The sequence below is a fragment of the Borostomias antarcticus genome (assembly GCF_949987555.1).
Source record: "Borostomias antarcticus genome assembly, chromosome: 26".
NCBI lineage: Eukaryota > Metazoa > Chordata > Actinopteri > Stomiiformes > Stomiidae > Borostomias > Borostomias antarcticus.
The window spans coordinates 10,412,997-10,429,813 of NC_140259.1; the positions used below are offsets into that span (position 1 = coordinate 10,412,997).

Here is a 16,817-nt window from a genome sequence, read left to right on the forward strand (position 1 = left end):
CACCATACATACCCCTTATGTTTTTCTTCAGGTGGAAATAATTAAATTTGTCAGTGCTCGGCCTAGGAATGGACTAGACACCCCTGGGTGGCAGATCTATAATCAGAACTGTTTGTACTACATACCTGTGAAAGTGCATGAGGATTGTAGATAACAATAAATTTGGTCTGGAAAAAAAAAACACCATACATACCCCTTATGTTTTTCTTCAGGTGGAAATAATTAAATTTGTCAGTGCTCGGCCTAGGAATGGACTAGACACCCCTGGGTGGCAGATCTATAATCAGAACTGTTTGTACTACATACCTGTGAAAGTGCATGAGGATTGTAGATAAAAATACATTTTGTCAGAAAAAAAAAAAAACGCCATACATACCCCTTATGTTTTTCTTCAGGTGGAAATAATTAAATTTGTCAGTGCTCGGCCTAGGAATGGACTAGACACCCATGGGTGGCATATCTCTGATCAGAATAACTTGTACTACATACCTGTGAATGTTCATGAAGATTGTAGATAAAAATAAATTTGGTCTGGAAAAAAAACCCGCCATATATACATACCCTTTATGTTTTTCTTCAGGTGGAAATAATTAAATTTGTCAGTGCTCGGCCTAGGAATGGACTAGACACCCCTGGGTGGCAGATCTATAATCAGAACTGTTTGTACTACATACCTGTGAAAGTGCATGAGGATTGTAGATAACAATAAATTTGGTCTGGGAAAAAAAATCACCATACATACCCCTTATGTTTTTCTTCAGGTGGAAATAATTAAATTTGTCAGTGCTCGGCCTAGGAATGGACTAGACACCCATGGGTGGCAGATCTCTGATCAGAATTACTTGTACTACATACCTGTGAAAGCGCATGAGGATTGTAGATAAAAAATAAATTTGGTCTGAAAATAAAATCATACATACCCCTTATAGTTTTTTTGGGTAGAAATTATTGTTTTGGGATGTATTAAATTCCTCACTGCTCGGCCTAGGAATGGACTAGACACCCCTGGGTGGCAGATCTCTGATCAGAATTGCTTGACCTACATACCTGTGAATGTTCATGAAGATTGTAGATAAAAATAAATTTGGTCTGGAAAAAAAAAACGCCATACATACCCCTTTTGTTTTTCTTCAGGTGGAAATAATTAAATTTGTCAGTGCTCGGCCTAGGAATGGACTAGACACCCCTGGGTGGCAGATCTCTGATCAGAATTGCTTGACCTACATACCTGTGAATGTTCATGAAGATTGTAGATAAAAATAAATTTGGTCTGGAAAAAAAAAACGCCATACATACCCCTTATGTTTTTCTTCAGGTGGACATAATTAAATTTGTCAGTGCTCGGCCTAGGAATGGACTAGACACCCATGGGTGGCATATCTCTGATCAGAATAACTTGTACTACATACCTGTGAATGTTCATGAAGATTGTAGATAAAAATAAATTTGGTCTGAAAAAAAAATCATACCCCTTATAGTTTTTTGGGGTAGAAATTATTGTTTTGGGATGTATTAAATTCCTCACTGCTCGGCCTAGGAATGGACTAGACACCCCTGGGTGGCAGATCTATAATCAGAACTGTTTGTACTACATACCTGTGAAAGTGCATGAGGATTGTAGATAAAAATAAATTTGGTCTGGGAAAAATAAAAAATCCGCCATACATACCCCTTGTGTTTTTTTTCAGGTGGAAATAATTAAATTTGTCAGTGCTCGGCCTAGGAATGGACTAGACACCCATGGGTGGCAGATCTCTGATCAGAATTACTTGTACTACATACCTGACAAATCCAGAGGGAGCGTACCACATAGGGCTTCATAAACATGACAGTGATGTTCCCTTCTCACAGTGAGCGAGGTCCAGCCCACTTACTGATATAATGTACAGTGATGAGTGAGGAACCCATCACCAATAATAAAACAGCGCTGTGAAACACTGCATCAAGTGTCTTCAGCGTGGTGGGAGAGGCATGCATATATATGACATTCACCATAATCAAGGACAGACATGACCAGTGACTGTACAATGGACTTCCTGCTGACAAGACAAGACTTGTTCCTGTACAAGAAACCAGTTTTACCCCTCAGTTTTTGGTAAGATGTTCCACGTGTCAGAAAAGAAAGCCTTGTATCTAGCCAGATGCCCAGATATTAGTACGAGCCAACTTTCTATTTGCTGACCTTACAGGGTGTGAATGTTAAGACAGTTTTCGGGTCGAGACCTTGTGAACAGCATCCATTTAGTCTTATCAGAGTTTAAAACGAGTTCATGACTAATGAGGGACTGATGAAATGCATTAACCCTTTTAATACGACCACGTCACCGGCAACATTTTACAAATATCTAACAAATATTTAATAATATTAAAAAAATATCTAACAAATCTAAAAAATTCCTCACTCCAACACTTGCTGAAAGCTGAGAAACTGCGCTTTCTAGTATTATAGGGAAAATCCAATTAATATTTGAAATGTTGTCACTGTATTTTCAGGGTTAAAAGCAGTCTGGAGGCTTGAACTGCTGAGGCAGGAGTAGGACCTAGGCTATATAGAACTGTTTCATCCACGTAATAATGGATAATAATGGCGGGATAGCCAGTTAACTCATGAGCTCAAAACAACTAGCAGCAGCTTCCATAACATTAATGGTAGCGGTCAGTGGCTAAAGCAGTTACACTGATGATTCCTGTAATGTTAGCTATTTGTTTGTTGTCTGTTTCTGGACAAAGGTAAGGGATAAACCCAGATAACACCAGGCTAGCGGACCTACAGCGGGTCCTCGATGGATGAGCTGGTGGACCTCCGGCCGAATCCGCTGGCGGGTTCCTGGCCATTTGCATATTTTCCGTTTGCATATTAACCTATTAACTGCTTGGTGCTAACGGAGGTGAAAACGCCGAAAAACGCAGTGTAATCCAGGTAAGGCTATGGGTTCTCTCTTGTATGAACACGCTGGTGTTTCTTCAATTCTCCTGACGTAGTGAAGTTCTTCCCACACTGGTCACAGTGGAATGGCTTCTGTCCTGTATGAACAAGCTGGTGTCTCTTAAAATTTGCTGACCGACTGAAGTTCTTCCCACACTGATCACAGTGGTACGGCTTCTTTCCTGTATGAACACGCTGGTGTCTCTTAAAGTTTGCTGACCGACTGAAGTTCTTCCCACACTGGTCACAGTGGTATGGCTTCTCTCCTGTATGAACACGCTGGTGTGTCTTTAACTCTGCTGACGCGACAAAGTTCTTCCCACACTGGTCACAGTGGTACGGCTTCTCTCCTGTATGAACAAACTGGTGTGTCTTTAAGTGTCCTGCCTGAATGAAGCTCTTCCCACACTGGTCACAGTGGTATGGCTTCTCTCCTGTATGAACACGCTGGTGTGTCCTTAACTTTTCTGACTGAGTGAAGCTCTTCCCACACTGGTCACAGTGGTATGGCTTCTCTCCTGTATGAACACGCTGGTGTGTCTTTAATTGTCCTGAGTGAGTGAAGTTCTTTCCACACTGGTCACAGTGGTACGGCTTCTCTCCTGTATGAGTACGCTGGTGTGTCTTTAAGTCTCCTGACTGAATGAAGTTCTTCCCACACTGGTCACAGTGATATGGCTTCTCTCCTGTATGAACACGCTGGTGTCTCCTTAAATCTGCAGACGTAGTGAAGTTCTTCTCACACTCATCACAGTGGTATGGCTTCTCTCCTGTATGAACAAGCTGGTGTGTCTTTAAGTTCATTGACTGAGCAAAGTTCTTCCCACACTGGTCACATTGGTATGGCTTCTCTCCTGTATGAACACGCTGGTGTGTCTTTAACCGTCCTGACTGACTGAAGTTCTTCCCACACTGGTCACAGTGGTACGGTCTCAGCAGAGAGACGTAGAGGTTGTCATGGCTCCTCTTGAGGTGTTTGTGGAGGTAGATCTGGGAGGTGTAGGTGAATGGGCACTCAGAGCAGGAGAACACCTGAGTCTGGGACAAGTCTGACATCACTCCTGGGAAAGTGAAAGAGAGAGAGACAAACATTAAAAAGGATTCTCACACCTGTAGCACAAGATCAAATACTGTATAGAGTGATTATATGTAGCTAGTGGGGGGGGGGGGGGACACAACAACACCACAACTTCAGATTGAGGACAGGAGAGAGAAAGATATGCAAGAGGTTCCTCTGGCTGAGCTCGAGTGAGGGAGAGCGACAGAGGAGAGAGAGAGAGAGGAGTGAAAAAAAGAAAAGAGGAGAGAGAGAAGAGAAAACAAGCATTAATACGTTGAAGCCCATGGCATTAGCTAACTCAGCTAGAATAAGCTAGCCAGCACTCATTAACGTTAGTCAAGCTACCATGTTCCATGGCAACTAACAGCATTCCATTCTGTACATAGCTAGTGTGCCTGGCTAACATCGGTCATTTGTGTGCCCCACAACAGTGACTTGCACAGGCGCCGTCGCTGTTCGTGACGTAGCGTCCCCTGTTTAGTTGCATCCAAGAGTGTCCTGAATTTCTCGTTGTATGCACATGTCTTGTCTGCTGGCTGGCATCATGGGAAAAAGACAGAGGAGAGGAGAGAGGGAAGGATGGTAGAGGAGAGCTACTTGGACAGCGGTTACTATTATGACTAGCAGACCTCTGGTTCTTTCAGCTTTAAGGAAAGAGGTGGATGAGAGAGAGATGGAGGAGAAGACAGAGGGAAGAAGAGTTGAGGACAGATACCTCTAGCGGTGCTCTTTTTGTCCCAGAAGTAGTCGAAGGAGATGCTCTTGTATCTGTACTCCTGTCCGTACCAGACCAGCAGCTCCTCCCCGACAGCCAGCAGCCGACAGCAGCGAAACAGGATCCCTCCACGGTACTGAAACGCTACCAGGTTCTGCTCTTCCTCAGTACGGGCACAGTTCACATACCTGGGGGAGAGTGGGGGGTGGGTTCATAAGAACAAACAGGTGAGGGAGGGAGAGACGGGAGGAAGGAAGGATGAAGGAAGAGAGGGAGGGAGAAAACAAAGTGGGTGAGATGTAGGGACTGACTGTATGGAGGGAGAGAAAGATTCAAGACTGGAGAGATGGTTTATCTGAAGTGAGAGAGAGGAGAGATGTAGATAGAGACCAATTTATTGGGTTTCTCACCTCATCCAGTTGGAGTGCGTCTCTCTTTTGGCATCGATGTACTTGTCACAGTTTCTGCTCTTGATCTGAGAACACAGAGATGTCTAATGTCAAACAGGAAAAAACAGTCAAATTTAATTTCTTCATTGAACATTAGTTCATGAGGATCATCAGAACGCCTGTTCACACACACACACACACACACACACACACACACACACACACACACACACACACACACACACAACCACCCTCATACCCACCACCCAGGAGTATCCGCTCTTGATGGCCTCCTCCTTCTCCATCACCTCCCCCTCGTAGGGGCCGTAGTGGGTTCCCTTGGCAACCGCCTCCCCACAGTTGAAGACTCCCAGCCCCACCCCGGGTATCCGTGACCTCTTGACCTCCAGGCCGTGTGGGAGGGTCAGTCTGGCCCGGTCAGACACCCCCAGGACCACCGGGGTGTCCGGTATGAAGAGGGGGGGTCCGTGGAGCTCACACTCCTCCAGGAAGAAAGACTCACACTCCTCACAGTCTGGAGAGGACAGGAGAGGGGGAGGAGAGACGTAGTGCATTAGAGAGAGAGAAAGAGAGAGGTGGAGATGGAGAGAGAAGGAGTTTAAAGAGACAGATGAGAAAAAAAGACAGTGTGTGTGTGTGTGTGTGTGTGTGTGTGTGTGTGTGTGTGTGTGCATCTGTGACAGTGAGCCAGGTTGACCCATCAGTACCTGTGTCATCATGAGTCTTTAAAACAAATCTAGAAAATAGCAGTTCTAGAATGTTCAAGGTTTCAAACTGGCAAAACTAAACGGTAAACTTACGAGGGAGGGAGGAGAGACAGAGAGAGAGAGAGAGAGAGAGGAGAGAGACAGAGAGAGAGACCGAGAGAGAGGAGAGAGAGACCGAGGAGAGATGAACAGAGAGAGAGAGAGAGAGAGAGAGGAGAGAGACAGAGAGAGGAGAGAGAGAGGAGAGAGAGACAGAGAGAGGAGAGAGAGACCGAGGAGAGATAAACAGAGAGAGACCAAGGAGAGATAAACAGAGAGTAGAGGCTGAGCAGGGCTAAACAGGAAGAAAGAGAGAGAGAAGAGAGAGAGGGAGGGAGAGGATATACAGAGAGAGATCAGCTCTCTTACAGAGGTAGTGGTCATCTTCTGGCTCCTTCTGCTCAGTGTTGACTCTGGCTCTGTCTCTCAGGTTCACCTCTGACCTCTGCTTCACCTCTGACCTCTGCTTCACCTCTAACACGTCTGTCACACACAAACATACATATACACGTCTCACACACACACACACACACACACACACACGTCACTTGAGGTTAACATGAGACGAACACATACAGGGTTAACATGAGACGAACACATACAGGGTTATCATGTCACACAGTGAAACTGACAAGAGGACACACTCACACAAACCCCACTACCAGTCAGGCACGTGACTCCTAGACCTCGAGGGATCCTGCCCTCTTCGCCCCTCAGAGAGAAGAGCCTTTTATATAAACAACTTCATCTCTTTTTTTGTTCATTTGAGCTTGACCAGCGACACTGGAAACATATTTTGCATGTAAATAGATGACTTATGTACAGAAGTAAGTCGTAAAGGTGTCTTATAATCCCATATGGGATGGGCCGACAGTAGGCATGACACTTTAATAAAAAATTCATTCATTCATTCATTCATTCATGAACCATACGTTGAGAGGGTGTCTCCAGATGAGGGGTCAACTCCACCGGGTCACTGAGCCCAGGAAGGGGGGGCAGGTCCGCCATCTTGGATCGACCTCGATGCATGAAGGCTGGGGCTGTCGACTTCAGACCTGCAACACACAGGGAGGAGAGGGAGGGGGAGAGAGAGAGATGGAGGAGGAGAGAGAGATGGAGGAGGAGAGAGATGGAGGAGGAGAGAGATGGAGGAGAGAGAGATGGAGGAGGAAAGAGATGGAGGAGAGGGAGGGGGAGGAGAGAGAGATGGAGGAGGAGAGAGATGGAGGAGAGGGAGGGGGAGGAGAGAGAGATGGAGGAGAGGGAGGGGGAGGAGAGAGAGATGGAGGAGGAGAGAGATGGAGGAGAGAGATGGAGGAGAGAGAGATGGAGGAGGAAAGAGATGGAGGAGAGGGAGGGGGAGGAGAGAGATGGAGGAGGAGAGAGATGGAGGAGGAGAGAGAGATGGAGGAGGAGAGAGAGATGGAGAGAGAGATGGAGGAGAGAGATGGAGGAGGAGAGAGAGATGGAGGAGGAGAGAGAGATGGAGGAGGAGAGAGAGATGGAGAGAGAGATGGAGGAGGAGAGAGAGATGGAGGAGGAGAGAGAGATGGAGAGAGAGATGGAGGAGGAGAGAGATGGAGAGAGATGGAGGAGGAGAGAGAGATGGAGGAGGAGAGAGAGATGGAGGAGGAGAGAGAGATGGAGAGAGAGATGGAGGAGGAGAGAGATGGAGAGAGAGATGGAGGAGGAGAGAGAGATGGAGGAGGAGAGAGAGATGGAGGAGGAGAGAGATGGAGGAGGAGAGAGAGATGGAGAGAGAGATGGAGGAGGAGAGAGATGGAGAGAGAGATGGAGGAGGAGAGAGATGGAGGAGGAGAGAGAGATGGAGGAGAGAGAGATGGAGGAGGAGAGAGAGATGGAGGAGAGAGAGAGAGATGGAGGAGAGAGAGATGGAGGAGGAGAGAGATGGAGAGAGAGATGGAGGAGGAGAGAGGGATAGGGAAGACCGTTTTCGAAAGGTGAAAGTCTTTTCTCCAAGATGGCTACACTTGCAGCCCCTCACATAATATGATATTATACTGTATAAAACACTGTATTGCACTTCAATAGCACATATCCACAGATATATCCACTCACCTGACTTCACCACACTGATCACGTGACCTCTCTCCAAGATAGAGTCACAGCCTTTGAGATCACGTGATCAGGGTGAAGCCAGGCTAGTGGACATCAGTGGATGTGTTCTAGTCCAACAGAGGTCATCAGGTGCTGGACTTTGCTATCTGAGGTAGGAGGTGCTGGCGTTTTTCAGCAGGCAGATTGGTTTTTGGCACTTGAAGCAATGAGTCTGCTGGCCGGTGGGTGAGGAGCAGTTATTCTACAGACAGCAGTCTCCTCCTCCCGGTGATGGATAGACTGGGTCTCTGATATGATGCCTGTTCCTCTCTGGTCTGCTGAGTCCCTCGGTCTCCTCCCTGTCTGGTCTCTCTCTGGTCTCTCTCTGGTCTGCTGAGTCCCCAGGTCTCCTCCCTGTCTGGTCTCCCTGTCTGGTCTCTCTCTGGTCTGCTGAGTCCCCAGGTCTCCTCCCTGTCTGGTCTCTCTCTGGTCTCTCTCTGGTCTGAGTCCCCAGGTCTCCTCCCTGTCTGGTCTCTCTCTGGTCTGAGTCCCCAGGTCTCCTCCCTGTCTGGTCTCTCTCTGGTCTGAGTCCCCAGGTCTCCTCCCTGTCTGGTCTCCCTGTCTGGTCTCTCTCTGGTCTGAGTCCCCAGGTCTCCTCCCTGTCTGGTCTCTCTCTGGTCTCTCTCTGGTCTCTCTCTGGTCTGAGTCCCAGGTCTCCTCCCTGTCTGGTCTCTCTCTGGTCTCTCTCTGGTCTGAGTCCCTGGTCTCCTCCCTGTCTGGTCTCTCTCTGGTCTGCTGAGTCCCCAGGTCTCCTCCCTGTCTGGTCTCTCTCTGGTCTCTCTCTGGTCTGAGTCCCAGGTCTCCTCCCTGTCTGGTCTCTCTCTGGTCTCTCTCTGGTCTGAGTCCCAGGTCTCCTCCCTGTCTGGTCTCTCTCTGGTCTGAGTCCCAGGTCTCCTCCCTGTCTGGTCTCTCTCTGGTCTCTCTCTGGTCTGAGTCCCAGGTCTCCTCCCTGTCTGGTCTCTCTCTGGTCTCTCTCTGGTCTGAGTCCCAGGTCTCCTCCCTGTCTGGTCTCTCTCTGGTCTGAGTCCCCAGGTCTCCTCCCTGTCTGGTCTCTCTCTGGTCTGAGTCCCCAGGTCTCCTCCCTGTCTGGTCTCTCTCTGGTCTCTCTCTGGTCTGAGTTCCCAGGTCTCCTCCCTGTCTGGTCTCCCTGTCTGGTCTCCCTGTCTGGTCTCTCTCTGGTCTCTCTCTGGTCTCCCTGTCTGGTCTCTCTCTGGTCTGAGTCCCCAGGTCTCCTCCCTGTCTGGTCTCCCTGTCTGGTCTCTCTCTGGTCTCTCTCTGGTCTGAGTCCCAGGTCTCCTCCCTGTCTGGTCTCTCTCTGGTCTCTCTCTGGTCTGAGTCCCAGGTCTCCTCCCTGTCTGGTCTCTCTCTGGTCTCTCTCTGGTCTGAGTCCCAGGTCTCCTCCCTGTCTGGTCTCTCTCTGGTCTCTCTCTGGTCTGCTGAGTCCCCAGGTCTCCTCCCTGTCTGGTCTCTCTCTGGTCTCTCTCTGGTCTGCTGAGTCCCCAGGTCTCCTCCCTGTCTGGTCTCTCTCTGGTCTCTCTCTGGTCTGAGTCCCAGGTCTCCTCCCTGTCTGGTCTCTCTCTGGTCTCTCTCTGGTCTGCTGAGTCCCCAGGTCTCCTCCCTGTCTGGTCTCTCTCTGGTCTCTCTCTGGTCTGAGTCCCAGGTCTCCTCCCTGTCTGGTCTCTCTCTGGTCTGAGTCCCAGGTCTCCTCCCTGTCTGGTCTCTCTCTGGTCTGAGTCCCAGGTCTCCTCCCTGTCTGGTCTCTCTCTGGTCTGAGTCCCCAGGTCTCCTCCCTATCTGGTCTCTCTCTGGTCTCTCTCTGGTCTGAGTCCCCAGGTCTCCTCCCTGTCTGGTCTCTCTCTGGTCTCTCTCTGGTCTGAGTCCCAGGTCTCCTCCCTGTCTGGTCTCTCTCTGGTCTCTCTCTGGTCTGAGTCCCAGGTCTCCTCCCTGTCTGGTCTCTCTCTGGTCTCTCTCTGGTCTCTCCTCCCTGTCTAGTACACAGCAGAGCTCAGACAGGTCTGGCACACTTGACCTGTTGCAGGTTATGAAATCAAATCAATTACCATTACAGTTAGATCAACTTTAATAATCCCCAGGGGGCATTACAGCAGCAAGAACAACAGAGAAGGTAAGAACAGATGTGCAATGCACAATGATTAAACATAGAGGCTACATAAGAAATAGTGCATAACAACAAAGAAATAGCTAAAATAATAGTACCCTAAAATAGTCAAAACTAAATGTCTACCTTTTTCAAGATATTCCCATCTTTATAGAAAAAAACAACTTTCTTTAACTCATTGGAGAGAAGCATAACATTGTTTATCTAGAATAATACAATTAGCAAGAGTGCCCTTCAGAGACCTGAAAAACCTGCTGGCCTGGCCCTTCCTAACTTGATATATTATTACTGGACATGTAGTATTAAGATGATGTGACTGGACTGTAGGAGACCTACCTGGTAAACCTGAGGCCTGGGTGTGAATGGAGTCGGTAACTACGGTCAAGCAGTCGCAGGATGGACAGAGACGATGAGCTTTTACCTGTTTACTCTGAGTGGAAAACACAAAATACAACACTGATCTTCCAGGAGTCTGCGATTCCTCTGGGGCTCATGCAGTCAAGCGCTACTGCTCTGCTTTCTCTCTCCAACATCGGGATCATTTGTTTACATTAAGAACACACATTTCCTTCAAACATAAACGCATTATTTAGAATAAAAACACAGCATGCTAGCAGAATGTACAGAACACATGAATTTAGAAATCTGAGATCATCTATTTACATATTTGGAGCAACATACCCGAGTCGAAGCCACACAAAAAATAATACGTGTCTTCCAGACGTCTGCAATTCCTCTGGAAAAATAAAAATACACATTTTCACATGCGGCCTCGTCTGAGCAGCAACCAGAACGCGGAATGCAACGTGCCAGTAAACAGAAACGTGGTATAAACTTACAATCCAGTGGACAACACTTAACAGAAATCCTCACAGTGTATGGCAAAACAAATAGTAGCCATATGCAATGCATCAGTGTTCCTAACCTAAATTACGGGAGGATCATTTTACACGACGCACAAAGGCCTACCTCATGAAGTCAAGCCTACTACGGCAACTCCACAAGGACAAAACGCGCAGACCTGCAGTACACCACAACTCCAAAGGGGGCGCTATTATTATTATTATTATTATTATAAGGCTATTAAAGCTATAATACTTTTTTTTTTTTTAAAGCCACAACAACTAATACTGCTAGGGCTGCACAAACTCACATAACCAATAGTTTATTTCTAACTCTGTACTTTCTAACTATATCTATGGTGAGTGGCCTACCATATCTCAAAATATCCTAAGCCACTGTGTCGACTCAGAGATCTTAGGTAGCAGTTCAGAATTCCAGATACAGGCTGATTCTCACCATATTATATTATATTGATATATAATATAATATATATAATGTCAGAAAAGGACTAGTGACCGGTGTCCACATGCACTTCACCTTCTGGCCACCAGAGGGTGCTACAAGACTGGAAAAATCCCCCCTATTCATTGGGAGGGATTGAAACCATATCTCAACTTAGGAAGGTCACAGAGACACGGGGTTTGAACTGGCATACAGCTCTCGGACTAACAAGCACAGCAAAACCTAAACATGTCCCACTCACACGCACAGAGCCAAAACTAAACTTTGAGAAAAGCCAGCTCCCAGTGTGGGGGCACTAGAGACAGATTGGACTGGGTTGTGAGGGGGATTGTGAGTGCACTGAACCGCCTCCCGCCGGCTCTGACCTGAGGGGGGCGCCACAGAGCCGCCCGAACACGGCCGCCCATTCACCTCCAGTCATTTGGAGCCAAAATGTCAGTTTTAGACAGACAGACAGACAGACAGACAGACAGACAGACAGACAGACAGACAGACAGATAGATAGATAGATAGATAGATAGATAGATAGATAGATAGATTGATTGATTGATTGATTGATTGATTGATTGATTGCCTTCCTCCTCAGATCCAGTGCCTGGATACGGTTCCAGGTACCTGCTGTGCGGACTGAGGCTGTGAAAAGGAGCCTTTTTTATTCTGGTCCTTGGTCTTGGAATGACCTTCAGTCAAGCCTCAAACTGATGGCACTTATTCCTTTAGCCAGCTTTAAACTGAAATTATCAGAAGTCCTACCAGAAGACCACCAGCTGCTCATGTAGTAATACACCTTAATTGTTCCCACGTGCTCTACGCCTTACAAATACGTATATTTAGTTGTGTTGTTCTCTGTATTTTATATGTCCTTGTGTCTTTGAATGTGAAACTTTGCTGCCTTCTTGGCCAGATCAGTATTGTAAAAGAGATTTTATCTTTATCTTTTTATTTTATTTTATGTTCTGTGTAGCAGGTTTAACCCCATATCATTTTATTACCTAAGAACCAGATTTTGTACAGATTTTGCTATGCAATACAAGACTAAAATGAATGCAAAATTTCTAAAGCAGTTACAGCCTTGAAAACATTTCGTCTAGTAGTAACAGTGTGAGAACAGAACAGAATAAAACAAAAGGTTCATGGAATATTTAGGTCTCCTAGCGCTTACTGCTTGTGCAGTAAGTAAATGTATAATATGTAGGCTAATACAAAACTGTGCCCTGTTCATTTATGTCAACGTGTAAAATGTTAATAGTAAATCCTCAGATGGTACGCCCTTCTGCTTCATATTATACTGTACAAATGAATTCACAGGCCAACATCACCTAGAAAGCCTTGCCCTCTAAGGAAATAAACAGAAACTGCTTCTCATAAATGTTCTACCTCAGACTGTTGTTATTACACTAATATATGGTACTCAGAATGACAGTGAACGCAAACAAACTGTAGACATGGCCGTCTGCTTTGTCCCAAGGACCTGTTGGGCAATAAATTCAGATTGGACAGGGTCCAAATTATGGTGGTCCGAGATGTAAATGTAAAGCAGAGGGTCGAAAACAAAAGAGTTCTTGTTCTGAGGAGCTGAGAAGAGAGAAGCTCTCATTTCAGAGCTGAAAGACTGGAAGGACAAATTAATCTGCTCTAAATTTTGGGTTATGAGCAAAAAATGTTATTTGGCTTGATCTGTGATATATTTACACAAGTAAAAAAGTCTGGTTTCTTACCTAACCTTCGGGCAACATATAGCCTAATCTCTCTAGACAGAATGGGTTTGGGTTCTGGGGATGGGTTCTGTTTATTATTTTAGTTTGAAAATCAGTTTGACAATCAGTAACATGAGCCGAGCCCAAATTCAGAATCAACCAAGGAGATTCAGAGGCAGCTGGAATATTAGCTTTGAGTGTTCTGCACTTCCTCTGCTCTCAACATTTAAGATTCCTTTGGTAGCCTACTTTTTTGTGCGTGGCTGTAAGCCAGCGCACCTAGTATAGCGTTTGTCCGGTTATCACTCCCTCCCTCCCTCCCTCCCTCCCTTACTCAGTCACTCCGGAAGATGTTAGCCTGCATTTCTCTGTTGGCACCACAAGAGGCAGTAGTCCCAGCACACCAAAATCAAGACACGCCCGTAGCCAGGGGGGGTGGATCGAACGAACCCCCCCTCATGACAAAAGGTCCAGAATTCAGGGCAAAAGTTCCCCCCCCCCAGTCAACAACGAGCACAACAATAAAATTAGCAGCCAGGATTCGGCGCATGGCGGCCAGGATTCGCCGCGCGGCGACATTCACAAATGTTCAGTCTTTTTAACTTTCTGCGGCGGATTCGCGCAGCGACCCATTGATCCCGCGCCGAGATTGGCCGAACTGGGCGGCGTGAATTTTCTCGCCGCGCCCAGTGTGAACACAGCATAACTGCTTTAGCCACTGACCCCTACCATTAATGTTATGGAAGCTGCTGCTAGTTGTTGTGAGCTCATGAGCTAACTGTCTATCCCGCTCTCATTTCACTAGATTAGCATTGGAAGCATTGGAACTGATGTGTCCAGGTGACAAGACCCATCTTTATTCATCAGACATTATTTCATGTAATTTCAACTCACAGCTATTTCAGTGGCATGACTAGCTTCCGTCCCACCAGTCCTGAACAGAAACAAGCCAGCCACGCACATAAGCCAGGCTTGGCCTGGTCTGGTTTCTGTAACAAATTCATGTGTTAAGTTACCTGACTCCTCCCACGTGGGGTGGAGTTTCACCCTCTTAACCAATAGTCTTCCTTGAGTTCCTTCAGGAACTTCTATGCGGCCAATCGTCTACGTGCTGATCTAAGCTGTCTCCCAAAGCAACCCTGAGATTCCACACATGTGGATCACCTTTTACAGTTAGTCACTGCCCACTGGGCTTGAGATGTTTTTACAGGGCAGGGAGCAGGAGGAGGCAGCACTCACACAAGAGAAAGCTGGAGAAAATCACATTTGAGTGCTCGTTGGAGGCTGTAGTTCTTCCCTGGAACTGCCCTGACACATCTGGGGAGAGCAAGACAGACGGGAGATGAGGAGAAAGAGGAGGATTGTCTCATAACACGAAATGTCACTGCAATAAATCTAAGGATGTATTCGGGATGGACTTCTGCAGTAGGCCACTCACCATGGACTTTCAAAGAGTGATCCAGAGAGAGAGAGAGAGAGAGGTAAGACCTCACAGCTTCGTCTTCTCTGACTACATCATGTTTAAGGTAAGTAACAACATGATCATAGCATACCTTGCTACATTTTAAGCAAACTAGTGAAACATTTGAAGCAGTAGGACTAATAATAACATCATGACTCGAGTGGTTTCAACATATGCTGATGAATGAAAACATGAATGTTTTGAAATCCTAACGGTTGATTTGGATACAGTACACCCAGCAGCTTGTTGTAACAGCCTATCCCCCAAAACACACACACACACACACACACACACACACTGACCGTGTTACATTGTGGGTCAGTGACTACAGGCATTTGAACACAAAACAGTGGTTGGGAAGTGCAAAGCAAATGTCCAACATGCTTCGAATCACTCCTCACATCCTTGGGTTGGAATGACTGAGCAAACCGTCTCCTCCTTGACTCAAATCTCTAATAGACCTCATGAGACAACATTACTGTACATCCTGGTGTTCTTGCTGGATTGATAGGCTGGTCTGATTTGATTTGAACCACTCTTCTGTCTAATGGCAGATACCCATCAAGGTTGTCTCATTCAGGCTGCGATATTTGCATGTAAGTTGTGTTAAGTATACTAGACCTAGCTGCTTTGGGATTTTGGGTTGCATGATGTATCTTTCCAATTATATTTCTCTCTTACAACGGTTGAAAGTCCAAAGCCATTACGTGGTTTTCTATCTCACTCTCTTTCCATCTGTGTGTGTGTGTGTGTGTGTGTGTGTTAGTAGTGCTTGCTTTCACTCCTGCTCTGTGATTGGTTACTTGACAGCTGACAGTTAAGACCAGTGGGTGGTGTGAATTCACCTGAGACCTCATTAAGCAGAGACTAATTAAAATAAAACGAGGCTTTGTAAATCCAGCCATGCATGAGGGATAAATTTACCTCACCTGGTTATGCAGTCATGGGAGTTATACATCCAGTCAGGTATAGCTGGGAAAAAGTGTTTCCCTTGTGAAATAGTTGAGCACTGTTTTAATAGTAAATGGACTGCATTTATATAGCGCTTTTCCACCTTAGCGGCACTCAAAGCGCTTTACAATGGCCTCTCATTCACCCATTCACACACACACTCACACACCAATGGCGGTAGCTGCCATGCAAGGTGCTAACCTGCTCATTGGAAGCAATTTGGAGTTAGGTGTCTTGCTCAAGGACACTTCGACATGTGGACAGTCGGAGCTGGGATTCGAACCACTGACCCTTCGATCACTGAACGACCCGCTCTACCAACTGAGCTACAGCCGCCCCGTTTTATGTTCTGTTCGTGTTGAATCTTGAGATTGTTGATAAACATTGTGTTGTTGGACTTAGTTGGATAAATTGTTGTTGGGATATTGTTTAGTGCAGCTTGTTAATGACAGTAATCCTGCTTAGTAACTGAACCATGGATATCCTCATAAGGCAAGGCAAGGCTAGTTTATCTCTATAGCACATTTCAGCAACAAGGCAATTCAAAGTGCTTTACATGAGACATTGAAAGCATCAAGACAAAGTGCAACACATCAAAGGTTATATAAAACGAAATACACTTTTTTATGTGTTTTTAATCTTTCACTAATCCCTCATTAAAGGTTCGGTCTCAAAATTTGATGGACAATAAAGTTTTCTGAATCTGAATAATCATATAATAAATCATAATTCACGTCTCTCACTTTACGCTTTTGGTCATCGTAGATTATACTGTCCATGGATTCTAGCATCACACAAATACCCCATGTGATCATGTATTCTAAGTTATATAGGTAGAACGAATTGTATTTGTTGCAAATTACAGTATATTGATCGTGCTTATAAGACCTCTTAGCACTGCTGGGAAGAGGCAACATGGAACTATTCTACCGTTGTGTTTCCCTCTCTCTCCTCCACAGGTCTGATACTCGGCTGACTGTTTGATAACGCCATGGAGGTTCCAGCGGAGGATTCCTATTGGCCTGTTCCTCGTGTGCTACAGAGGGCTGATCCAGAGGCCCCCCGGCCTCACACCGAGGCCTTGCGGCCCTCCAGACCCATCCCAGAGACTTCCAACCCCAGCTCCGCCACCTCATACACCCTCACCCAGCAGAAGCAGCCCTCGCCACCTGGCTCAGCTGTGTCTGCCCTCCAATCCAAGGTCAAGGCCCTGTCTGCACGCAGGTCCGCAGGGAGGAAACTGGACAAGCAGGGCTCCTCGGCGCCTTGCGCCCTCCCCTGCCCGGCCCTGCGCGGCTGGGCTTCCAG

At 46.5% G+C, this 16,817-nt stretch overlaps 1 protein-coding gene across 1 annotated transcript; it reads right to left on the reverse strand.

The window, feature by feature from the left end:
- Positions 1-2,438: 2,438 nt before the first annotated feature.
- On the reverse strand, positions 2,439-10,527 carry LOC311326129 (uncharacterized protein). The gene is made up of 7 exons (XM_084458973.1): positions 10,431-10,527; positions 6,790-6,912; positions 6,227-6,340; positions 5,354-5,625; positions 5,112-5,176; positions 4,702-4,889; positions 2,439-3,987 (listed from the first exon to the last, which is right to left on the reverse strand). The coding sequence occupies exons 2-7, from the start codon at positions 6,884-6,886 to the stop codon at positions 2,927-2,929; spliced, it is 1,797 nt and encodes a 598-aa protein (XP_084315099.1). The 5' UTR covers positions 6,887-6,912; positions 10,431-10,527; the 3' UTR covers positions 2,439-2,926.
- Positions 10,528-16,817: the final 6,290 nt, after the last annotated feature.

Excerpts from the sequence above, each read along its gene's own strand:
- LOC311326129 (XM_084458973.1), bottom strand. The coding sequence starts at position 6,886 with ATGCATCGAGGTCGATCCAAGATGGCGGACCTGCCCCCCCTTCCTGGG. Across the intron at positions 5,626-6,226 it reads AGAAGATGACCACTACCTCT|ACTGTGAGGAGTGTGAGTCT; the intron begins GTAAGAGAGCTG and ends TGTCCTCTCCAG. Across the intron at positions 4,890-5,111 it reads ACGCACTCCAACTGGATGAG|GTATGTGAACTGTGCCCGTA; the intron begins GTGAGAAACCCA and ends ACTCTCCCCCAG.